Source organism: Chiloscyllium punctatum, chromosome 32, assembly GCF_047496795.1.
Source record: "Chiloscyllium punctatum isolate Juve2018m chromosome 32, sChiPun1.3, whole genome shotgun sequence".
In the NCBI taxonomy this organism is placed as follows: Eukaryota; Metazoa; Chordata; class Chondrichthyes; order Orectolobiformes; family Hemiscylliidae; genus Chiloscyllium; species Chiloscyllium punctatum.
This window is the reverse complement of record NC_092770.1, coordinates 23,862,095-23,881,782: the sequence shown is the minus strand read 5'-3', so window position 1 is coordinate 23,881,782 and position 19,688 is coordinate 23,862,095. Positions and strand designations below refer to the sequence as shown.

The following is a 19,688-nucleotide window of genomic DNA, read 5'->3' as shown; positions in this document are numbered from 1 at the left end:
GTCAGCCCCCAGTTTCCTACACTCCAGAGGAAAAAATGTCCCAGCCTATGTAGCCTCTCTCTATAACTCAAGCCTTCCAATCTCAGTAACACTCTTCTAAAGCTTTTTTCCACCTTTTCCAGTTTAATAACATCCTTCCTATAGCAGGGCAACTAGAATTATATGCAGCACTCCAAATATGGCCAAACCAATGTCTTGTACAACCATAATATGATGTCCCAACTCCTGTACTCAGTGCTCTGATCGATAAAGGCAAGACTGTCAAATACTTCCTTCACTCTCCTGTCAACCCATAGTTTCTTGAAAGTGACGTTTTATACCTGCACCCCTATATCTCTGTTCAACAGCACTCCCCAGGGTCCTGCCATTAACTGTGTGAGTTCTGCCCTGGTTTGTCTTACCAAAATGCAACACCTCACATTTATCTGCGTTAAGCTCCATCTGTCATTCTTCAGTTCACTGGTCCATTTGATCATCAGTTTTGGTGTCATCTGCAAACTTACTAACCATGTTTTCTATAACCTCATCCAAATCATTTCTATAAATACTGAATAACAGTAGACCCAGCACTGATCTTTGTGGCCTCCAATCTGAACAGCAACCCTCTACCATCATCCTCCCATCTCTCACTGTCAAGTCAACTTTGTATCCAATTGGCTATCACTCCCTGTATCCCATGTGATCTAACCTTACTTACGGTCTACCATGTGGAACCTTGTCAAAGGCCTTGCTAAAGTCTCAGTAGACAACATCTACTGCTCTGCCTTTATCAACCTTTTTGGTCAACTCTTCAAATGCTCAATCAAGTTTGTGAGACACCATTTCACTCACACAAAGCCATGCTGACTATCTCTAATCAGCCCTTTCCTTTTCAAATGCATGCAGATCCTGTCTCTCAAAATCCCCTCCAATAACTTACCTACCACCAATGTCAGAGCCACCGATCATTAGTTTCCTAGCTTTTCCTTGCAGCCTTTCTTAAATAATGGTACAACATTAGCCACCCTCCAATTTCTGTCACTTCACATACATCTGTCGATATTACAAATATCTCTGCTAGGAATCCCGCAATTTCTTCCCTAGCTTACCACAATGCCCCGGGATGCACTTGATCAGGTCCTGGGGATTTATCTACCTTTATGCATTTTAAGACCTCCAGCACCACCTCTTCTGTAATGTGGACTTGTTTCAAACATAGCAGTTTATTTCTCCGAGTTCCCTAACTTCCATGCCTTTCTCCATAGTAAATGCTGATATGAAATGGTTGTTTTAAGATCTCACCCATCTCATATGGTTCCAAGCATAGATAACCTCCTTGATCTTTAAAGGGCCTTATTCTCTTCCTAGTAACTCTTGCCCTTAATATACTTGTAGAATTTCCTTCATCTTATCTGCCGAAGCTATCTCATGCCCCCTTTTTGTTGTCCTGAGTTCCCTCTTATGTGTTTTCTTACAGCTTGATACTCTTCAAGGCGTTCACTTGATCCTGGCTGTCTATTCTTACATATGCCACTTTTTCTCCACCAGACGCTCAATTTCTCTAGTCATCCAGTGTTTCCCCCCGCCTCCTGCCAGCCATGCCCTTAACACTAACACTTGAGTTATGCTTTCTCTGAGCTCTTGTTATCTTGCTTTTGAAAACCACCCATTTGCCAGTTGGCCCTTTACCTACCTCCCCCAGTCAACTTTTGTAAGTTTCTGTCTAATACAGTCAAAATTGGCCTTCCCACCCACCCCCATTTTGAACTTGTGACCAGGCTTGTCCTTTTTGCCTAACTATTTTAAACTCCAAGAGCTATGGGAATTGGTCCCAAGTGCTCCCCCACTAACACCTCAGTCATTTGCCCTGCCTTATTTCCTAAGAGGAGGTCAAGTTTTATATCTTGCCGTCGTCTTTTATATTACTAGCTGGCTTATCCTAATATTTCATCTTCTCCTCCTTATTGCATTATTCAATGTCCTTTGCTGTTTTTAAAAGATTTCCCAGTCTTCTGGCTTTCCACTAATTTTGACCACATTGTATGCTTTTTCTTTTGCTTTTCTATGCTCATCTCCCCTTCCAATCAAGACTGGTGTCTCTTTTAATCAAGAAGTTCTTTAGATTTTTGGGACGGAACTGGACTTTAATGAAAAATTCTACCTACCTCTCCTTTTATCTTTTCTGTTGATATTAATTTGATGCTTTCAAGTTGTTGACTCGCCAAACAGCTGAAAATAGTTTCTATTTATAGATATGAATCAACAAAAACATGGTAGAGGGTCCATCCAGCTAAAGGAGTTTCCACTGGCATGAATATCACTGAACACCAGAAGCTTATCTGAAAAGTTTTTGACCTATAGTGTGACTGGTTGTGCAGTAACAATGTCTCAGTCCAGACTATGTAGTCTTCAGTATTGCAATGCTTCTTTGTAACTCATATTTCTATATAAGGACTTTTGTTAACCAATGAAGACCATAGTTTACACTAACAGATGCACACTTGCAAAAATGTTTATCCTTCAATTTGAGCCTAAATAGCGAACACATATGCAGAAGGGAAAATTCGTAAACGACAGCTAGCAACTTGAGCTGTCTGTACTCTCATCATTGTAATATTCCCAAATCTCTCTGAACTGCATTCTGATTCATCTCTGACAAATCTATAGTTTTTGCTTTTCTTACCCACTCAAATATGTGATTATTTAAAGAAGAGCTTTTTTTTACATGTAATCAAAAATGTATGGTTTATCAAAACTGCTTGCTTGACATTATTTTATTTTCTTGGCTGCTGAGTTCTGTGTTTCTAATGCCACACTTTAATGTTTGCCAGGTAACTGAGTGTGAGATATTTTTGTCTTTACTGGTGAAGTTTTTGGATGGTGACAAACCACAGTGGCTTCGAGCAGTTGCTGTGGAATGCATTCACAGGCTGTGTGTGCAACCTCAGCTGCTACGGTAATAATCTCTTAACACTTTCTAAGTGCTAATTTGTCATTTCATGCTGAGTGTGCTTTGAAGAAATGCCACTACAAGTGGCTAAAACTTTCATTGTTTTTGATCGTGCTTAGCTGAGGTTTATGGTCCTTTTAACGTTTTCTTTTCATTCAGGAAATACAGGCATCACTGACTAGGTTAGCATTTATTGCTGATTCCTAATTGTCCAGAGGGCAGTTAAGAGTCAATCAAATTTTTGTGGGTGTGGAGTCAAGTGTATGTTAGATTAGGTATGGTGAGCACATTCCCATATTTAGGACATTAGTGAACCAGATGGGCTTTTAGAACAATTGACAGTGGTCACATGGTACTGGATTAGTGGTGCTGGAAGAGCACAGCAGTTCAGGCAGCATCCAAGGAGCAGCGAAATCGACGTTTCGGGCAAAAACCCTTCATCAGGAATAAAGGCAGTGAGCCTGAAGTGTGGAGAGATAAGCTAGAGGAGGGTGGGGGTGGGGAGAGAGTAGCATAGAGTACAATGGGTGAGTGGGGGAGGAGATGAAGGTGATAGGTCAAGGAGGAGAGGGTGGAGTGGATAGGTGGAAAAGGAGAGAGGCAGGTCGGACAAGTCAAGGGGACAGTGCTGAGCTGGAAGTTTGAAACTAGGGTGAGGTGGGGGAAGGGGAAATGAGGAAACTGTTGAAGTCCACATTGATGCCCTGGGATTGAAGTGTTCCGAGGCGGAAGATGAGGCGTTCTTCCTCCAGGCGTCTGGTGGTGAGGGAGCGGCAGTGAAGGAGGCCCAGGACCTCCATGTCCTTGGCAGAGTGGGAGGGGCAGTTGAAATGTTAGGCCACGGGACGGTGTGGTTGATTGCTGCGGGTGTTTCGGAGATGTTCCCTAAAGCGCTCTGCTAGGAGGCGCCCAGTCTCCCCAATGTAGAGGAGGCCGCATCGGGAGCAATGGACACAATAAATGATATTAGTGGATGTGCAGTTAAAACTTTGATGGATGTGGAAGGCTCCTTTAGGGCCTTGGATAGAGGTGAGGGAGGAAGTGTGGGCACAGGCTTTACAGTTCCTGCGGTGGCAGGGGAAAGTGCCAGGATTGGAAGGTGGGTCGTAGGGGGGTGTGGACCTGACCAGGTAGTCACGGAGGGAACGGTCTTTGCGGAAGGTGGAAAGGGGTGGGGAGGGAAATATATCCCTGGTGATGGGGTCTTTTTGGACGTGGCAGAAATGTCAGCGGATGATTTGGTCACCATTAGGCTAACGCTTTGTTCAATTTTCTTTGTTATTGAATTCAAATTTCACTATCTGTTGCAATGGGATTTGTACCCATGTTCTCAGAACATTGGCCTGGGTTCTGAATTGAGAGTCCATTGACCTTAACACTATACCACCATGTTGCCCAAAAGACTTGTAGGTTTTTTGCGGTATGTAAACTGTCAGACATCTCTGTTAAAATCAGTTTTTGTTTTTCTCAATATATAAAAGGAGCAAATGAGCAATTTTAGAAGCTTGTTCCAATTGTAATAAATTAACGATGTAGAGTATTAAACTGTCTTCATACGGCTGATTTGGGTTAGTTTTCTTACTCTTTTAAAATGAGTCTGAAGTGGAATAATTCTCTTGGTCAGGCAGTGGTGCATCTGATCTTGAAATAGATTGGCTATCGCATTAGAGAAATTTATGGTGTCACGAGGCAACATGGAAACAAAAAAAGGGGTAAATTAAAGAACAAGGAATAAAGTTGTGGCACCAACGTTGGTTGGATGTTGTAACATACTGTATGTTCATGCTTTTTGTACTTGATTGAGATTTCTAATTGTCTAGGATTAGATTGTTGAATTATTGCTACATATATACAGTAGTATTATAACTATAAACTGCAACAACAGTCCAAAACCGAGAGTTTTTTTACATCCTACCAAATTTGAGAATTGTTTGCTTCCACCTACAGGTCTTTCTGTCAGTCATATGATATGAAGCCTCACTCAACAAAGGTATTCAGAGACATTGTGAACGCACTGGGGTCTTTTATACAATCTCTTTTTATTACTCCCAGCACTGGAAGCAATCCAATTTCAAATATGCAGACTGGTAGGATATATTTCTTGTATTTGATTAAGTGGTTTGTTTAAAGCAGTTGTTAAAAGTAATTACAGCACAGAAACAGATCATGCAGACCAACAGGTCTCTGATGAAATAGCAGCAAAGTTTTGAGAGTAACTCAGGTCTGACCGCATCTGGGAAAAGAGCAGTAGTGTTAACTTTTCAAGTCCAATATGACTCATCAGAATAGGTCTCTGGTGTTTGTGATGCAAAAGGGTTTTCTCCCACCCTTCTTCATCAGATCCTAGATATTTTGCAATCAACCAGTTCAGAGATATTATAAAGCATACCTCTAGAGCAGATAGTGCTTGAACCCCTATCCCTGGCTCAGAGGGAGGGATACTACCACCACAGAAGGCTGCTTCATTTAAAACTATCTCAAGGTCATGAAATAGGATGTGGGGTGATTAGCCATTATCTTGTTGATGGAGCAGGTTCAAAGGGCTAATTGGTGAACTAAGTCCTTTGTATGTTCTCATATAGAGCTTGGACGCAGAGCATTCAGTCCCTGCCAGTATGTATTATGCTCTAGTAGGTTCTGTTTTCATCTTTCCTTTTCTCCCTTGTACATTTTTATGGTTTCCCTTAAATGCATTGGTGCTATTCACTTGAACTACACTGTGTGGTAATATGACGTTATGAGTAACGTCATAAATTCATCCCAGAGCTGTATCAAATATTAAAGTCTCCACAGACCCCAATTTACATTCCTTTCAGACTAAGAAAGATAGAAAGCACGGACCAGACTTTCGCTCTAAGCAAATTATTTATTATAAGTAATCCAGACTACAGCTACATATATAAACCATTGATATGTCATACTATTAATTAAAGCACTAATCTCATTTGTAAATGTCCCCCTCTAAAAATGTTACACAGGCAAACAAAAAGGAAAAATAGATGATTGGAGGATGTAGAAAAAATCTGGGAAGTGGCCTTAGCTTCCTGGTTCCAAAGTTAAATAATCCTCCTTCGGCTAGTCAGGCTCTTAGTGTTCAGTTGTCTTTTTCTGGATGTTCTATTGGTCTGTAAGTAGTACAAATTGATTGACTTGGAAAATGTCTCTGATTTATTGACTCTAAAGTCAAAGCTCAAAACAACTACTGCAGTAACGGTAAATGGTTTTCTTCAAAGTTAAACTGAGTTGTATTTTTTCTGCAGAGAACAGGCACCTGCTGGGTGTGTAATGTTTGATTGACCTGGCTCTACTTTCTGTCAATAAGGTCTTTGCCATTATTGTCTTCTGACTGAATAATTCAAGACATAAGAAATAAAGAGCAGGGATAGACTATTTTACCCTTCCAGCTAGTTCATTAGGTCACAGCTGCTCTAATTATAGTTTAATTTACTTCTGCAATTTCTCCATGATTTCCGACTGTTCTCATTCAAAAATTGAACTATATTTTAAATATGTTGAATGATCCAGTGTTCGTCCCTTAGCAGGTGAGAGAATTCCAAACGCTAATGACCCTCACAGGTGGAAATCCTTCTCACCTTAAAGGAAGAGCCCCTTTCTTCTGAAACTGTGCCCCTGGTTCAATCTGATCCCCAAGGGCAAACATCCTCTGAGTATATACCATCTTCAAAATCTTGTTTTTTCTCTATCAATCATGTATCCATGTTAACAGAATCTTTAAGGTTCTAACATATTCTTATACTTTTGACTAATTGAAATGAGTTCTGACCGCTTATTGTAGAGATCTGTATTGAACTTGATCTTGAATTTTCCAATCCATAATATTTCATTAGATAGACATAATTTATGAAGACTGTAATGTACACCAAACATTTCTGTGACCACCATCTTGGGAGTAGTGATATTTAATACAAGATTCATTGTGTGGTACTTAATTTTAGAGAGTCTGGAGATCTTGGATAAAACATTTTGACACAGGAATGTAATGAGGTTTTTGAGGCTGGAGGCTTTGTCAGGATATTTATGGGAACTTTTACACTGTGATCGACCATTAAAAGCCCAGTTGATATTTAGAATTGTTGCCATGTCCAATTTTGATACAGATTTAATATGATTAAGACTTACATTTGGACAGTTATTCATCGATTACAGGGATGAGTACTGAATTCCATTTCAATTTAACTATGTTGTCTTTTTAAAGATATCTATTGTGCCAATACTTTTAATTAAGCACATGGTGCCTGAAATAAATGTAACAAATGAAGACTTGATTTGTTGTTTTTTGGCTTGAGACATTAATCACAAATTTAACTCCAGTGTTGTACCACGTCGTGCTGGGATAATGAATCAGAGTACTCAGTTAGTTGCTACAACTCTAGAAATTTGTTTGTGGGAATCCATCCAGCACTACCACAATGTGCTCCTTATCCAGTCATTCCGTCATCGAAACATCGTGGAATGATTGGGAAAGAAATGAGAAAATCCTTGTTTTAAATGAATGGTCCTATTCTCTCAGTCCCATTAACTATACTGCAGTAAAGTTTTGAAGTTTCAAAACTGTCTACAGGGAGCATCCTAAATATTTCCATTTTGAAGGCTGTTAATGAATAGTCCTCACAAATGTGTGTCAAACAAGCATTTGTGCAAAACGTCACAATTTCCGAAACTTCCAGAAAAGTTCAAACATTGGCTAATATTTTGCAGATCTGTGTACACAGCAAAGTTCTGACTGGTAATAACTTATAATTCATTTGCAGTGAGTACCTACATGTGAAATAAAAATAAAATGTGGTAAATACTCAATAGATCTGTGGAGAAAGAAAAACAAATTAATGGTTTGAGTTGCATGTAACAATGCTTCAGGATATTCAGTACACTAAATGTAATTGGATGACCATAATTAGAACGACAGTGAGCTTTTTGATATTTTGTCACTGGGGACACTGTAAGCAAAATACCGCTCCAGATTTGTGTCAATGGAGAGGTTAACAACACTACTAAGTGCACAAGTAACTTCCTTCAGAATGGAATGGGAATTTAGATGAAAACACTACTCATTTTGACAACACTATCACATACTCAAAGCCATTGTATTGTATAGTAATACATTATGTACTGGTGCCTATTAATCTGATTTGTTCAAAATGCATTTGAAGTATGACATTTTTAATGTGCGTTTTCTGGTAAGCAGAAACAGTCAACGTGTGCATCACTAAACCCTGAGTAAAGTTAGGAGTTGATTCGGTAATCCAGTTGATACAGATAATTATGGCATGGTCTGAACAGCAGTGTGGTTTAAGTGTGGTCAGTCATAGTTTAAAGGAGACTCCTCCGTATGAATTATTATCTAGTTTTTTTTTCCAGATTTTGTTGCTCTTCAACACTTGTAAATTGTACACTATCTTCTTTATTCTTTGCATTTCTTGTTCAGAAAAACTGTTTAAAAACAGCAAAATCTTTTCCACAAGCTATAATCAATTACTTTTGAAACAGACAAAAGAAGCTGAAATCGGTCCTCTGCATCCATTTCCCCAAATTCTCCAATACTGGTGAACGAACACAACTGCTATGGGGTGTGGCCATCATCCATTTTATTTTCTAATTGATGTGCATCTATTGGCACCACGGTTAAAACTCATTCACCCCAATCTTAGTGTTCCAGCTGGATTGATTAGGTTTTCAGAAACAAAAACAGAAATTGCTGGAAAAGCTCAGCAGGTCTGGCACCGTCAATGGTGGGAAATAAGTGTTAACATTTCCAGTTCTGAGGAACGGTCACTCAACCCGACTTGAGTCACTTGACTGACTTTCTCCACTGATGCTGCCAGACTTGCTGAGCTTTTCCAGCAATTTCTATTTTTGTTTCTGTGTTACAGCATCTGCAGTTCTTTCAGATTTTATTTGGTTAGGTTTTCAGTTTGATACATGCCTGTCTGCCTAATTTTACACTTTATATTGAATTGGGAGTCAAATTGGATGGAATCTAAAATGAATGTCTGACTCAAGTCCCCACATCGTAGATTAAAATCAAGGTTCCTGTGTTCAACAAGTAGGTCTTCATAACTTGTACATGTTTTTAATGCTTTAAATGAAATAGTTCCATCTACAAATGAAAAGAGCAATTTCTATGAATAAAACTAGTTCTTGAATCTTAATGGAAGTAAATCTACCCAATGGTTACAGTCAGTAATATTCTTAAAGGCTTGGATTCACTAATGGTGCAAACATATAACTGATGTAATAAGCTCAGGATATATATATATATATATATATATATAAAATAAAAGATCTGGCAGTCCGCTCTGAGTTGGTTAGTTCTTGTTCTTGTTCTTGTTTAATGTATTAGAGCTCTTAACTCCTGTTGTTCTTGCAGGCACAAGTGGAAGCGGTGGTCCTGCCACAGCACAGAATGGATCAGGGATGAATGCTACTGTGGGACTGACCCCACAACCAGCTTTTGAATATAGAGGCACATGGATTCCAATTCTAAATACCTCTGTACAAGGCACTTCTAAAGCAGCCTAGTGAGTGTAAATTCAGTTCAGTGGCATCCAAAGATATTGATGTGCAAGCATTTCATTTGCAAGATGTGATAACATATTGGAATACTGATTCCAGAAGGATGTTGTCAAAGGTCTCGGAGAACCTTGTTTGTTGTTTCACCTAGTTGTGGAATGCTGCGTTCCATTAAAAAAAGGCCACAGAATAAAGAGAAATTATTCTGGAATTACTTAATATGGAGAAATTATTTAGGTAATCTGGGCTAAAAATCAAGTCTGAAGCAGCTACATCTTTAAGAAGCTATTTATTATCAATTGTGTGTTTGATACTGTAGGGAACCTAATTGGTTATCTGCCCATTGACATTTTGTCAGCTTTTGATTGCACATTATAGACATCATAGATGGTACGTTGTAATGCCAGAATAGTCAAACTATGTGGGAACTGAATATTAAATTTTCTGATACATGTTGTCTTTCTCATTTAAAACATTTTCAGTGTACATCAAATAAAGACCAGATTAAGCTCAGCTGCAAATATTCACTGTCTAGGCTGGCATGAAATATGGTCATTTGGGTGAACTACGGGAGGGCTGTTTGTGTTTATTGAATTATAACCTACCAAGGATCTGCTTAAGAATAGAGATGAAAATTGACCCAAAAAACCCTAAATCTATACATTTTGTCAGTTTGCATCAACTTTGGAAATGTTTTGAGTTTCTGACTTCAGAAATTTAATTGGTTGCCTTGACTGTTATTTTCTTCATTTTCAACTAAATATCTGTAATGAAATTATCCCAGTTAGTGGGATTGTTGGCTTTACTTTAAATGTCTGTTTCCAATTCTAGGAAAGTTGCTCGCATTGAAGATATCATAATTAGTTTTAAATCACTTCAGAATGGATTGGTACTATAAATTGCTAATTTACATATGATGTAATTCTCATCTGATGATGAAAATGTACAGAGGAACCTAGATTATCCGGCATTTGATTATTCGAATGTCAGATTATCCGGCAAGGTCCCGATGCTTTGCTAACCTGGCATCAGGAATTCAGTTAACTGAATGAAATACTCCCCACCCGTGTCCTTTGGATAATCGTGTTGCTCTGTATATGGCTTGTAAAATACCTAGCTGTTAATGTGAATTTCTCTTCAGCCTAGAATTGCTGGACAAAGTGGAGCCTCCTACTATCCCTGATGGCTACGCCATGTCTGTCGCATTTGGGTGCCTTCTGGATCTGGTTCGTGGCATTACTGCCATGATCGAAGCAGAGTTTGACAGTGAAGCAATTACTTCCCAGTCTGGTGTTACAAAGCAAGCAGGGGAGGCGCAGTCTTCAGAGCAACAGGAGAAGCTATCTGCAACTGAAGAGAGGGATGGTAAATTCACTTGGCTTTGCATGTTAGATCTCTAATCTTAATAGTATCAGTTGTAACTTTGTTTTGACAGATTATCACATAACCATATTGTGCAATGAAAAGTAAGCAAGATTTTCTTTGGCTGTTTATTAATATGCAGATTCCATGGCAGTATTTATTGGTCTGTATAACAGATACATCAAGATTTTCATTACCAACCCATATTATCGTTCTAGGTCATTACTAAAGGTATTTAAATCATGAATATTTTTCACAGAGTAAACAAGAAAATCTGTTCTTAGTGACAAAAGAGTCAGTATCTAGAGATCTCAAATTGGTAAATGTACCACCAGTGACATGAGACAACTTTTTTTTTGCACAGTTACAGTACAGATATTATTACCATAATGTTCATGGCATTCATAAAAAAAAACTAGCAAAAATTGTAATCAAATTGGCAGCAGGAGTTTGTCATCAAATGTTTCTCATTTCTTCCTTCCTTCAGCGTCTTTTCTGTCTGTTGACAGATAAGGCTGCTATCAGATGCTTTGAGCTATCTTCGTCTAGCATAACTGCTTGTTCTTGTTGATTCACCAGCCCAATTTATTTTGAAAGTGAAGAAATTAATGTAAACCAGTTGACTTTTTTTACAATTAGGTAGATTGATAGTGGAATAAAAAGCCACCAATTGTTTAGCTACTGATTACTATCAAGTAAAATAACATGATGTGTTTAGATCATAGAATGGTTATGCTGCAGAAGAAGGCTGTTCAGCCTGTCATGTTCAAGTCAACTCTCCGCAAAAGCAACTCAGCTAGTCCCAATTCTGCACTTTTCTCCCCATAGCGTTTGTGTTTTTTTTCTCTTAGAGTGCATATCTGACACCCTTCAGAATGTCATGATTGTATCTGCACACTTAGGCAGTGCATTCTAAATCTGAGCTATTTACTGGGTAATTAAGAAGACTCCACTCATGTTGCCTGTGGTTCATTTGGTGTCCATTAATGAGAATAGTTTCCTATCTATTCTGTCCAGACACCTTGCAGGGTATTGAATAACCATATCAAATCTTCTCTCAACTGTGACTTTAAGGAGATCCAGCCCCAACTTTGTGAGTCAATTTTCATAACTGAACTCTAGATGTTAGTCAAGTCAGGATCCAGTTCTGCTGCCTACTTGCTTATCAAACATTCAGCGCACATGGCTGAGATTCATAATGAAGAATGACTGTTTCGATGATTACCACAAAACAATATTGGGAGAAGTATAAGCAGACAAGCAATCCAGTCCATTTGGAAAAAAGAAACATTGAGACAAGTAAAACAATATTTGTGATATTTGATGTATTTAATAAATACGCAGTATTCTTTTCTTCAGTATTACCATCCCCAGATTGTTCTGCTGCTTGAATCATTGGCCAAAAGCAGTCTCAACTACATCTGTCCTAAAACCAGCCACATTCAGCATTCTTTACCTTAACATTATTGTAACAGTGGCACAAGTTTTTAGCGATCTCATTTTGTGCTGCACATTTCATTTGTAGTTTTTAGATTTGCTTATTTTTAAGGAATTTGGCAATTGTGGAAAATTCAACTCCTAAAAGCATAACTTAGCACAGATACATGTTTCTCTATATTTCTTATCAGATTCTAGAGTTGTATGGGAGGAGATGGTCGGTGCGTGCTGGTGTGGCCTTCTTGCAGCTCTGTCGCTGTTGCTGGATGCCAGGTAAATACAGATGGCTCTTTATATTCTGACTTAGCTATGTTTTCCCAGCTGATATACTGAGCTGAAACTAATTTTAAGGATTCATGCCAATGCTTCAAAAAACCTTGTTTGCAAATCCAGTTTTTGAAGCCAAAGAGGAATCAAATTAATTCTGGCAAGTGCAAAAAAATTTTGTTCATGTGTCACATTTGGATAAGAGATTCTATTCAATGGTATAGGATGTCAGAATTCTCTGTGAAAGTTGTAGGAATTGTGTTGGGATTAAGTATGTAGCCAACCATGCCAAGATAGGTTAATTTTTCACTTTCTCTGATTATATCCATGTGGTTAATAGGAGGAATTTACTTGGAATCTATTATTGTAAGGATTTTTCCATCAGGACTCCTTTCCATTTACATACAGTAAATGCTGGAAATCTGAAATAAAAACTGTAAATGATTCAGAAATGAAGCAGGTCTGGCAGCGTCTGTGGATAGAGGAACAGTTAACATTTCAAGATTCATATGATTCATATCAGATTGGAAACATTATTTCTGTTTCTCTCTACAGGTGCTGCCACACCTATTCTGTTTCTGCAACATTTTCAGTTTGTATTTCCTTTGTGTACACTATTGACCATACACTTGGTGCATTTGTCTTTCATTTTTTCTTTTAACTGTTGCAAATGTGTGATCTGGGGACAGTACAAGTTTGAAGGACAGTGTAACTTTAATTCAACTAGTCATAAAAAGAGAAAGAAATTTGGAATAATTTCCATTTTAAATTGCAACAGATTATCCTTCAGTTACCACATTATCATATATCAACAAAACGGAATGTCATCTCAACAGTTTCCTCATTTCTCCTTCCCCCACCTCACCCCAGTTCTAAACTTCCAGCTCAGTAACTGTCTCCATGACTTGTCCGGACTTGTCCTACCTGCCTATCTCCTTTTCCACCTATCCACTCCACCCTCTCCTCCCGGACCTATCACCTTCATCCCCTCCCCCACTCACGCATTGTACTCTATGCTACTTTCTCCCCACCCCCACCCTCCTCTAGCTTATCTCTCCACACTTCAGGCTCACTGCCTTTATTCCTGATGAAGGGCTTTTGCCCGAAACGTTGATTTCGCTGCTCCTTGGATGCTGCCTGAACTGCTGTGCTCTTCCAGCACCACTAATCCATGACTAAGTAAGGCTCAAAGTCAGAAGCTTGTGATCTCTCAACCGTCTCCAGAGAGTCGAGCACAAAATCTAGACTGAAATTTTAGTGCAGCATTGATAGGGTCCTGCACTACTGAAAGTGCTTGGTTTTTTTTAATGAAATGTTAAAAGGTCCCATTGTAATCCTCTGCCAATATTTCAAAGAGCAGTTAGACTGGGCCATGATCAATATATATGCCCATCCAACATCACCTAATCAGATTGTCTAGCCATTTCAACGTGGGCACGTTGATCATGGCATTGGCTCCAATCTCTGAAGTCACTGTCTCCTTTGGACCTCAGAGGCCCATGCAGCCAGCAAGAAAATTATAGGGAATGCTTCTGGCCGTTATACGATTGCTACTTTTAGGACCTTGCAGTGCACAAATTGCCTGTCTCCTTTCCTACAGTACAACATTACTTCAACAACTGGTCACTGTGGGGGGTTGGTTAGCTCATTTGACTAGTTGGAATGAAAATAGTGACAATAGCATGATTGTCTCCCCCTACTGGTACTTCTTGCAGGCCTACCTCCTTCCTTTTGCTTTATGCAGATTGATGCTTCTCAAGCTTTTTCACTACTTATATATCTCTCTAGCAGCGATGCCTGTTCCTCATGGGCTATGGCTAATGACCATATAGGAAAATTACTTTTGAGGTTATAAAATGGTGTGCATAACTACAAGTTTTGACTTTTTCTCAAATATAAAGCAAAGTGCCAGTGAAACTCCGGTCTGGCAGCATCTATGGAGAAAGACATAGCCTCATTTTAAGTCCAATAAGGTAACTTAAGAACCAAGGACTTGAAACATTAATTCTGTTTCTGTCTCCACACATTTTACCAAACCTGCTGAGTTTATCCACCATTTTTACTCCAGATCTCCAGCATCTACAGTACTTGTGTCTTATGTGTCTTTTTCTCATTGATTTTGGAGATAAAGAAAGTGTCTGTGTATTCTGTCAGCTGAACTACATGGTCAAGAGTTTTATTTTGTTCTTTAATATTTCTACTCATATATTTTATTCTCCATCCTCTATATGTTCCTTTTCCTTATGTGCCAACTGCAGTTTAATAATGGGCTTGCAATAGACCACTGAAATACTATTCTGAAGTCGCTGGGCTTCATGTAAAGCTTTGACATCGATGGACTAAATGTGCTTTGGATAGATGAAGGAACTTGTGGATTATGGAAGATATAGCAGTTTGGATCAGTAATTGGCTTGCTGAAAGAAAACAGAGGATGATGGTTGATGGGAAATGTTCATCCTGGAGTCCAGTTACCAGTGGTGTACCGCAAGAATCGGTGTTGGGTCCACTGCTGTTCGTCATTTTTATAAACAACCTGAATGAGGGCGTAGAAGGGTGGGTAAGTAAATTTGCAGATGACACTAAGGTCGGTGGAGTTGTGGGTAGTGACGAAGGATGTTGGAGGTTACAGAGAGACATAGATAAGCTGCAGAGCTGGGCTGAGAGGTGGCTAATGGAGTTTAATGCGGACAAGTGTGAGGTGATTCACTTTGGTCGGAGTAACTGGACTGCAAAGTCCGGGCTAATGGTAAGATTCTTTGTAATGTAGTTGAGCAGAGAGATCTCGGTGTCCAGGTGCACAGATCCTTGAAAGTTGCCACCCAGGTTGACAGGGTTGTTAAGAAGGCATACAGTGTTTTAGCTTTTATTAATAGAGGGGTCGAGTTCTGGAACCATGAGGTTATGCTACAGCTGTACAAAACTCTGGTACGGCCGCACTTGGAGTATTGTGTACAGTTCTGGTCACCGCATTATAAGAAGGATGTGGAAGCTTTGGAACGGATGCAGAGGAGATTTACTAGGATGTTGCCTGGTATGGAGGGAAGGTCTTACAAGGAAAGGCTGAGGGACTTGAGGCTGTTTTCATTAGAGAGAAGGTTGAGAGGTGACTTAATAGAGACAGAAAAGATAATCAGAGGGTTAGATAGGGTGGACTGGGAGAGCCTTTTTCCAAGTATGGTGACAGCGAGCACGAGGGGGCATAGCTTTAAATTGCGGGGTGATAGATATAGGACAGATGTCAGAGGTAGTTTCTTTACTCAGGGTAGTAAGGGTATGGAATGCTTTGCCTGCAACGGTAGTAGATTCGCCAACTTTAAGTACATTTAAGTCGTCATTGGACAAAGCATATGGGCGAACATGGAATAGTGTAGGTTAGATGGGCTTCAGATTGGTATGACAGGTCGGCGCAACATCGAGGGCCGAAGGGCCTGTACTGTGCTGTAATGTTCTATGTTGCGCAACGATCTGTTTCAGTATTCATATAGCTCAATTGCAGCCTCTAGTGGCAGCAACAAAGTATCACATCAACATTGTGGTGAGAACTCCAATTTGTTTGATAACTGCAAAGGTTTTAGAATCTTAAGTTTCTACCAGTTTGCACATAAAACAAGTTTGCCCAATTGTCTGCAAGTCTAGGTTTTTTTAAAGAGAAGCTATAAATTTTAAGATGTTCAAATTGTCATTTAGCAACAGAATTATCCCTTTAGAAGATCAGTTGATTGCTTGCTCTCTGCACTATCTTCAACACTAGGACATGGATTTTAAATCCAACAGATCATTGGCAGTTTTGTGATGAACTGAACACCGTGATACTCAGCAAAAAATGTTCTGCAGTGATCTCTGGTTTTAGGAAAAAAGGTGAACATGATGTCACCAGTGAGCGTGGCCAAGATTACTTGCGGTCATGATGACCGTGCAATTTAATAACCTGTGCTCAGTCATGACAATTGGCACTTTAGACAAAGTATTGGTGGATTTCTGCAAATTGTAGGTCAGGAAGGAGTGGAGAGGAAAATGTGGTGAAAAATGATAGCAGAATGTGACATTAAACTACTTTTGTGATCTTGCTGGCCTTCAAGTGCACTTTTAGTGTCCATTGTTAGCACTAAACACTCCCAAATTAAGCATTAGTTGCACAAATCCGCTGCCATCAGTGTGTGATATTTTTTGTTGCAATGCCAAATATCCTGTGGGGTGTCTGAGTTTGATAGATAGCTTTAAACCCATTGTTTCCCTTGAACACACCTAACTTGGTCTTATTATTGATGGATCAATTCACAGTGACATAGTGCCTAATTTCCAGTCTAGTTTGGCTAGTTTAAACATTTTATTGCCTTTCTTTCTCTTTTCCTGATTTCTCCTCTAGAATGATTCCAAGGTAGTCTTAAATGACCATTCTTCATGTATAAACCTTGAAGTTAAGTATTGAATGATCACACAAAGGTGCCTTCAAAAACTTCTCACTTTTCCTAAGAGTTATCATTTGATGTTTCCTTTCCCCAAGGTGGAAGCACTGAAGTCATGTTCTCCTCAATTGTTAATCTGATAGATATGCTAACTAATAGATCAATAGTCAGACTGGACATTTCTGCTCTGTGTGGCTCAGTGCGCATGAACCTTTGCAAACATTTCCTGAGACATAATAAAACCACTGACTCTGAACAGTTTATATGACAAAGGAGCAAGATTAGTCAGCCCTTCAGGCCTGCTCTGCCATTTATTATACTCCTGGCTGATTATCCAGCTGAGTATACCATTCCCACTTTGTCCCCATAATGTTTGATCCCCTTCACCATAAGACCTATAATCTAACTCCTCCTCAACACGTTCAGTGTTTTGGCCTCAAACACTTTCTGTAACAGAGACTCCAATAGATTCACTACTATCTGGACGAAGAAATTTCTCCTCTGCTCTGTCTGAAATGGACTACCCTATATCCTTGGACTGTGCCCTGATTCTGGAATAGAACATTCACCCAATTTCCTTCCCCCCCCCATCAAAAACACGCACATGCACGCACACACCCTGTAGGGTATTCCCAGTCAAACTGAATGTTTACTGTCATTACTCCAGTGAAAATGAATGAGACATCCAGAGTCGCACATGTGCAGTATAATGTGTATACCTGGAAGTTGCTGGTAATAATTGGATGCTCTTTAAGAGGATTTGCTGTTCACTTGAATTAATGGAAAAACCTATAAATAACTTTACATTGTTGTGCTCTTTGGCTCTTTGAGAACCTTTGAAAACGATACATTTTTATGAATTGCAACTAATTGCATTTTAACAGCTTGCTAATGCCACAATGCTAAAAAGCCATTCATGCTGCCCCTGAGAAACTACTTTTGGATTTGTGGAATATCGCATTTCTCCATTATGATAAATTGTGCATAATTCAAATGAAAGTTTTTGTTTTAATTAAATCATCATTTATTTCATTGTCTAAACTTAAAAGTGAAGGATAATTTGATTTATGACTTATTGGTTTGCTGTTCATTAGAATATTTCAACATGATTGGCTGCTGGCCCCTGCTTTCTGATGTTTATGTTGTTTTATGTCTGGAGATTCCTTTGACTTGAGAGCAGTTTTAAACTGCTATCAGACAGAGTGAAGTCTATTCTATTGTATATGATGGATCAAGCTGTACTCAAAGTTAGCTGCCAGTGATGTTACTTTCATGCTGACCTCTAATATCTTGTGTGAGACCAACATTTATGTTGATACTCAAAAGATACAAGATCGGTTTTTCATACAAGTGGCATGGAATGATCTAATAAGAAAATAGGTGGAAGTACACAAGATAATTTCAATCATGTAAATTTACTACTATCTGTATCCTCTCGAAACTTTACCACTATAGCTTAACATGCATTCTAAGATGACCATGTCTTCAACAAGTAAATGAAAATGTTGTGACATTGCTGATAATTTGCTCTTGTCCTCTGTCTGCAATGCTGCACAAAGCTGTGCCATTCTTACAGCTAGTATCCCAAGCAATTTTTTGTTTTGTTTTTGATGTTTGGGGTAGGGTTTCCAACCTTCCCTTGCATGCAGATTAGGTTGGATAGTTATTAGCGCATTAAGCATCATGTTTTTCTTCTCTCTGTGGGATTGCGTTTCCTGTGTTGTCACCATTCATCAAAACTGCAGAAATGATCATAACTGTCTTGCTTGGAACAGGTATGCAAATGTGGCAAAAAACAAGGAATCTAGTGTTCTTTTGATAATGATACCAAATACATTTGACTAGACATCCTAGTCATAAATAAGCAAGGTACTGACATATATAAGAGTTATGACAACATTTGGAATTCTGTATTCACCATAACAAATGGTATGACCGTTGTATATTGCATTTAACAGCACTGAATCATCTGCATCTAAACAAATACCTCCCTCGCTGTCTGTCTGCACCAGAATCTTCAACATTTGCTCCCCTCCATCGAAGGGGCATATTTGATTGGGCATAAACAGCATAAATTTGCAAATGGAAAATCATGTTTGACAAACTTGGAAATTTTTTTTTTTGCAGATGTTACTGATAAATTTATAAAAGAAAGTTGTTGTAGTTTATTTGAATTTTCCGAAGGCTTTGTTAAAGTTCCCCAAGTGAGGTTTTTTTAGCAGAATTAAAACACATAGGAAGGGAGTTGATGTACTGGTAATGTAATAAGGATTGGCTAACTGACAGTAAATGGAATAAATGGGTCATTCTCATGTGGCAGACTGTAACTAGTGACATACATGAAGGATCAGTACTTGTTCATGACCTACATCAATAATTTGGACGCATTCACAAGTTTGTAGATGATCCATAGATAAGCAGGAGTATGTGTTGTAAGGAAGATGTAAAATTTTAAGGATGATCTGGCAAGGATGATATTAGTGATTGGGCAAAAACATGGCAGGTGGAATAACGTGTAAAAATGTGAGTTGATCCACTGTAGTCGGAAGAACAGGTGTGCCATGTATTTCTTAAATGATGAGAGTTCGGAAAGTTTGGATGTGCAAAGGAGCTTGGGTATCCTTATCAATATGTCACTGAAGGCTAACATGCAAGTAGTTCAATCCATTAGAAAGGCTAGTGCAATGTTAGCCTTTATCACAAGTAGATTTGAGTACAGGAAGAGCGAAGTCTTGCTTCAATTGTATAAGAAAGTG

The 19,688-nt window shown here is 38.9% G+C and overlaps 1 protein-coding gene across 2 annotated transcripts in view; it reads left to right on the top strand.

Annotated features, from left to right (window-relative positions):
• mon2 (MON2 homolog, regulator of endosome-to-Golgi trafficking) overlaps positions 1–19,688 on the top strand; it is a 120,094-nt gene that overhangs the window by 48,189 nt on the left and 52,217 nt on the right. For both annotated transcript variants that reach the window (XM_072551912.1, XM_072551911.1), the window contains exons 9-13: positions 2,811–2,935; positions 4,877–5,016; positions 9,318–9,468; positions 10,602–10,825; positions 12,451–12,532. In XM_072551912.1, coding sequence (XP_072408013.1) covers positions 2,811–2,935; positions 4,877–5,016; positions 9,318–9,468; positions 10,602–10,825; positions 12,451–12,532 — 722 coding nt within the window. The remainder of the gene's footprint in view (positions 1–2,810; positions 2,936–4,876; positions 5,017–9,317; positions 9,469–10,601; positions 10,826–12,450; positions 12,533–19,688) is intronic.